Source organism: Electrophorus electricus, chromosome 3 (genome assembly GCF_041902795.1).
Source record: "Electrophorus electricus isolate QZ-2024a chromosome 3, ASM4190279v1, whole genome shotgun sequence".
Taxonomy (NCBI): Eukaryota; Metazoa; Chordata; class Actinopteri; order Gymnotiformes; family Gymnotidae; genus Electrophorus; species Electrophorus electricus.
The window spans coordinates 28,345,887-28,351,711 of NC_137499.1; the positions used below are offsets into that span (position 1 = coordinate 28,345,887).

The 5,825-nt window shown below is 43.3% G+C and overlaps 1 protein-coding gene across 9 annotated transcripts in view; it reads left to right on the forward strand.

The window, feature by feature from the left end:
* Window positions 1-5,116, forward strand: part of septin12 (septin 12) — a 52,434-nt gene extending 47,318 nt beyond the window's left edge. For 8 of the 9 annotated variants that reach the window (XM_081710918.1, XM_027002770.3, XM_081710919.1 and 5 more), the window contains 5 exons: window positions 475-592; window positions 1,635-1,730; window positions 1,900-1,996; window positions 2,167-2,218; window positions 3,631-5,116. In XM_081710918.1, coding sequence (XP_081567044.1) covers window positions 475-592; window positions 1,635-1,730; window positions 1,900-1,996; window positions 2,167-2,218; window positions 3,631-3,790 — 523 coding nt within the window. In that variant the 3' untranslated portion in view covers window positions 3,791-5,116. Of the gene's footprint in view, window positions 1-474; window positions 593-1,634; window positions 1,731-1,899; window positions 1,997-2,166; window positions 2,219-3,331; window positions 3,466-3,630 lie in introns of all 9 variants that reach the window. The other variant, XR_014122719.1, reaches the window with a different exon arrangement.
* Window positions 5,117-5,825: the final 709 nt, after the last annotated feature.

Here is a 5,825-nt window from a genome sequence, read left to right on the forward strand (position 1 = left end):
GGCCGTGACGCCAGCTCTAGTTCATGGATTAGGCAGCTCGTAGGAGACTGCAGTGCAATAGATTGAAAGTCTGACCCACTGACCTTGCGGTAAACCTAAGATTCATTCACTTCCTCCCAGCACTGAGTAGGATTCTCCTAGGAAAACAGGCCCAGGGCCCGGCGAGTCCTAACCTCCACAATCCATGGACATTTACAGAGGCTCACTGATTTGTTTAGTAAGATAGTTCCAGAAAATGTCCACCTACATACACACAGCACACAAGTTTAGATGGAAAAAAGTACCGATCTACTGACATCATACAGCGCCCTTACAATGAGAACCTGACTTGCAGGTAGAATTGTTCAGGTCTGGCAATGGACAAATTCTGATCTGGGATCAGTGAAATGGCCCTAACAATTTTGCTCCAATGCGAGTGGCAAACACAGGCAGCTCAGCTGTTCGGTGAGCCCTGACGGCGCGGCTCTTCCACAGGTTACGGCCCATTGATGTGGAGTTCATGAAGAGGCTGGGAAAGATTGTGAGCATCGTGCCCGTGATCGCCAAAGCCGACACACTCACCATGGACGAGAGGCTGGATTTCAAGCAGAGGGTGAGTGGGGCGGTCTGTGCCAGTTATATGTCAATAATAAGTAGATAGAACTGCTTATGTGTGCATACAGACACTCCGCACTCGTTGTAAAGCCTTTTTCTTTATCCCCAGCTAAATAAATAATCAGCTAGTGTTTTAAAACATTTATGAAGTACAGTTTAGCCCAAAACAAATGCCTGGGGTGGAAAATTCTGTGTTGAATTCTGGATTGAAAAAAGGGAAACTTACACGCATGGACACACATACACACACAAATAAACACATATTGAAAATAAATGGGCCGCATGGAGATTATAGGCATCTTCTTTGGGAGATGCTCTCTCCCCCCGAGTGACGTATGGCGCCTGCCACTGCAGCCTGGGCTTCTTGCCACGGACTGTCCCAGCGGAGCGTTTTCAGGGGGTGGGTGAGTTGGACGCATCTCTGGTTCCCAGCAGGCACATGGCTGCCTGCACTCTGCGTGTGTCCTGCTGATACAGCCCGAGCAACATTCCCGATGATATAGTCTGTCATTCCAAGCTGCTATCCGGGGCCTTCCCGGTCGCAGCCCGATGGATCCAGCAGAGTGGTGCACAGAGTGGGGCTTGGAGCCTCCCCGCTCATCAGACAGCCAGTGTTGATGGCATCTTGATGTATTACATGCCTTTCCACGTACACACACATGCACACACACACACACACACACACACACACTCATACACATACATTCACACAAATACACATTCTCTCATACATGCCACTACATGTGTACACTCGTGTGCTTAGTTGAGCGTAAGCGAATGACAATCTGGCAATGGGCAGCTTGAGTCTCGAGTCTGTGCTGTTGCAAAAAGCCACAGAATTTCCTTGCCCTTATCCTGGCCTCAGATAACAGGCTACAGACCCATAAAACATGGCGATAGAGCGAGTAGAGCATGAGGTGTGTGTGTGTGTGTGTGTGTGTGTGTGTGTGTGTGTGTGTGTGTGATTGACTGACTGAGTGTGGGTTTGTATGTGAGTGAAAGCATGTAATCTACCTGACCAGGAGTCTCTCTCTTTCCAGATAAGACAGGACCTGCAGGCCAGCGGGATCAGAGTGTACCCGCAGAAGGAATATGACGAGGACGTTGAGGACCGGATACGCAACGACAAGATCAGGGTAGGAGGCCAAGACAGGGGGACTCCGCTCTAATGGCAGCCCATTCAAACCATGCAGAATTGATTCCTCACCTAACAGCTGACATTCCCTCAACATATTGGCAAGGCTTTGCGTTAAAGGCCGGTTGGTCCGAATGTGTAACCCGCTGTGCTGTGGGTGGTTCTTCCAGGAAAACATCCCTTTTGCTGTGGTAGGAACAGACAAGGAGCACCAGGTGAATGGGAACAAAGTATTGGGCCGCAAAACCAAATGGGGAATCATAGAAGGTGAGCGAGACTGCGCAGCCACAGTTGGTAGTACAGCTCTGAGATTCATATGCCGCAAAAACTGGTGTATGTTCTGCTTTATTCAAGACTGCCATCTAGTGTTGGCATCAAGGAACATATCAAAATTCTCCAGCATCACAAGAGATCTAAAATCTTTTTTTTTTTTTCAGTTGAAAATGTTGCGCACTGTGAATTTGCCAATTTGAGAGACCTACTTGTTAGGTAAGTGCTGTTTTTTATTTTAATTATTAATTTTTTTTATTGCTCTGGTAGCAATTAAATAAATGTTTATTTATTGAAAAGCCCTGCCATATTAATGAAAAGCCAGTCATTCAAAAATATTACACTTTGGATTAACATGTGTTTTCTGTGTGGATTGACCTCTGCCTCAGATATGTTTAAAGGTTTTTAACTATTATGGGCACACCTTCCATAATTTAAAATACAAACAAATAACAAAACAAAAACCCTTGGTGGAAGAAAATGAAAAATACATGTAGAGTAATTAGACTTTTACATAAGTAAGTTGTATGACAATAACTTGAAATGATAGAAATGAAAGCTAAAAATACTAATAATATTCAAAAAATTAAAAAAAACTATTAAAAGTAGTAAAAAGTAATGGTCAACACAAATAATCGAAAATGTTCAATCTAGATTATTATTAAGTACTATTTGGAATGTATTCCAAAATATATATTATTCAATTATTAGTACTTGTAGTTCATGAAGTACCATAACGTCCTCTCACGTAGTCAAGAGCTAATTCTAGGATGAGTGATAGTAATCGCTCAGGAAGAAGATCCAGACGGGCTTGAACAGGTTTGTTAGGGCTCTGGATTTGGAGACATGTGTATGGCAAGGTGTGGCTGAGTAGCTTCACACACCTGAGGTGGGACAGCATAATGAATGCCTCAGACAGCTCTAACTTCCTCACACTGACCCATGCTGTTCAGACAAGATGGCTGCCAGCAGACAGATGGCGAGAGATAGGTGGCAGAGAGGGGCGTCAGTAACGAGAGAAACCACGGGAGATCACACCCACCACCAAAACTTCTACTCATAAAGAAGGGGTTTTTTCTCTTCACGCTCCAGAAGTGTTAGCTTCGCATTTCCTCTTTAGAAAACAGTACATTTCGGAGGCCAACCAATGTATCTCACTAGCAATCATGAAACTCTGTAGAGAGCAGGCTTAACTGCGCAACCATACCATACGTACCATACCATAGTTCAACCATACGTTTACCAGTGCTGAAATCCTTCACTTGTTTCAGGTAGAAGGACGGGCAACACTTAATTTAACATGGCGTACTGTGCATGTGCTGGCCTACACAGATAAAAGCAGACAGATGAAATATCAAAATCATCATCTCTGGACTGAAGAAGCCTCGCAGCAGAATAACAAAACATCTCGCAGATTACGCTACACGTCTTAGACTTTTCAGTGATGGATGACTGAAAGAAACTCAGTTAGGAGTCAAGATTTGTGAATAACATTTAATTTTAACCATTTTTATAATGAAAAAGAATAACATGAAAAAAAAATTTATGTATTGATTAATTTTGCTACTGAAAAAAATCATTGTAAATCAGTTCTATGTAATGGGAATGGGACCTTTTTTAATTTCCTGAAGGTCCCATCTGCAAGATCTGAAGGACGTCACCCACTACATCCACTATGAAACGTACAGGGTAAGGAGACTGAACGAGAGCAACGCCAGTGTCTCAGGGCTCTCCGCTCTGCCCCTGGAGAATGGCATTACGGAGAAGTACGAGGCCCAGAGCCAACTCTAAAGGGGCAGGAGGTGGTCTAAGGCACAGACACGCCCCCTGCCCCTCCCCCATCGGCCCATCGTATGTCTTCCCTGCCAATGTGACAAGTATCCTCATCAGCCCCTGGGCCCCAGTGCCAGAGAACATTTCAGAACAAGAAACGTCCAGACAGCCATCATGTAGAACCTAAAAGTTTGACTAAAGACATTTCCGCTGAGAATGGCATTTAAACTTCATATGAGTCTATTTTTAAATGAATCTATATTATGTTGTTTTTTTTTTGGGGGGGGGGGGGGGGAGACCTGAGTTGGTTGACCTGAGTAGGAAAGTTGATGATAAGTGAAGTATGTAGAGATGAGATGTGTGTAGAAGGGGAGAAAGGAAGAATATTCAACAAGTTGTCCATTGCATCGTTCTCTCTCTCTCTCTCTCTCGCTCTCTCTCTCTCTCTCTCTCTCTCTCTCTCTCTCTCTCTCTCTCTCTCTCTCTCTCTCTCTGTGAGTTGTGCTTAATGGCAGGACTGCTGGCATGGGCAGGAGCCTGAGTTTGTCTGTAACTCTGGCAGGGAAAAGCAAGGCCAGTCAGTGTTGCCTCCTCCACTGGACCTCTGACTGAGCCCTGAGCCCACACTGTGTGCTGCAGAAGGCTGGCTGGTCTTCCAAAAGCAGTTCCTTTACTTCACCTTCTCACCAAGGCCTTTTTTTTTAAAAAAAAAGAGAACCTTTTCAGAGTCATATTAAAACATTTTATTTTTGTTACCACGCTGGCTTTTGGAGAACACCATGTTTCTAAAAGAGATCTTTTTTAACCGCTTTTGAGGAAAAATTGTGATATGTTTAGAAATGTAATTGAGAAGAATATTACCAAAAATGCTTTTATGTTGAGGTAACTGTTAATTTAGCTGTGTTTTTACTGATACAGACAGCCAAGAAGTGAGATAATATTTCTTTATTGACAGCAGTTTCTTTAGCAGCTATATTTTCTGTCTGATGGCTTCAGTGGGAATGAATCAACCCAAGCTTTGTGAAAAAGTGTCCTGAGGTAGCAACAGGGAAACAATTTGATTGTGCAACCATAGAATTTGTTCTGAATTTACTGTCAAATGTCTTTTCTAAAAGGTACACATTTATATATTTACTGTCCATCATTGAAATTGTGAATAACTTAGACTTACTGGGATTCTGACTCTTCTCTCCATATGAAAGCTACTGTACATACCCAAGTTGTTTTCTTTATTTCTACATCTCTTTTTTATACATGTACTAACATCTCCCTCACGTCCTCACTATGAATATTAATATCCATGTAAACGGCATTGATTTATGATTAAATGATTGTCACTGTTTATGGGGGGCTCTTGACTGTGCATTGTTCTGTATGGTATCTCAAGGTGAATTGCAGTTCGGAGACCCCACTCAAAACAACACACAGGGCAAAGGCCTTTGAAAACAAAACATTTTATTGACTGTTTTCACTTTCATATATCAAGCTGCACCTGACCCAATCCCAAACCACAGTGATCCTTCCTACGCAAAGCCACCCCGCACACGTGTAATCCCACAGCCTGCCTCACATGAGCACCCTTGTGCTGACTAATCGGTTTCATTCAGGTGCTGAGTCCAGCTAACAGAAGCCAGAATAAGACCGTCCTGTACTGCCAGCCTCTGTAATGCGTGTCATACAGCACACTTAAGATGCAGCTGGTCATCGTTTAACTAAGGTAATACAGTGGTGTTGCATTGTGGGATTGAGAGCTGTAAGGCACTCTGCCTTGCAGGATTTTAAATATTTAATTAGACCTGAAGGCTGATCCGGCACCCGTTGTGTTGTCTTTAGAGCCTAAATTGCCAACCAAATGGCTTAACTGGACATGGCAGAAAGATATAAGACTACCCAAAATCTGTGCTGGACAACAAGTTTTTGTTGAACTAGGTAACACTTTTTTGTTATTAATTTGTGTCTGTGTTGGTGTGTGCGAGCACAGATCTTGATCAGCATCACATGACTTTAGGTAGTACAGATGAATACAGACAGTGCTATCCATGAGACAGACCAG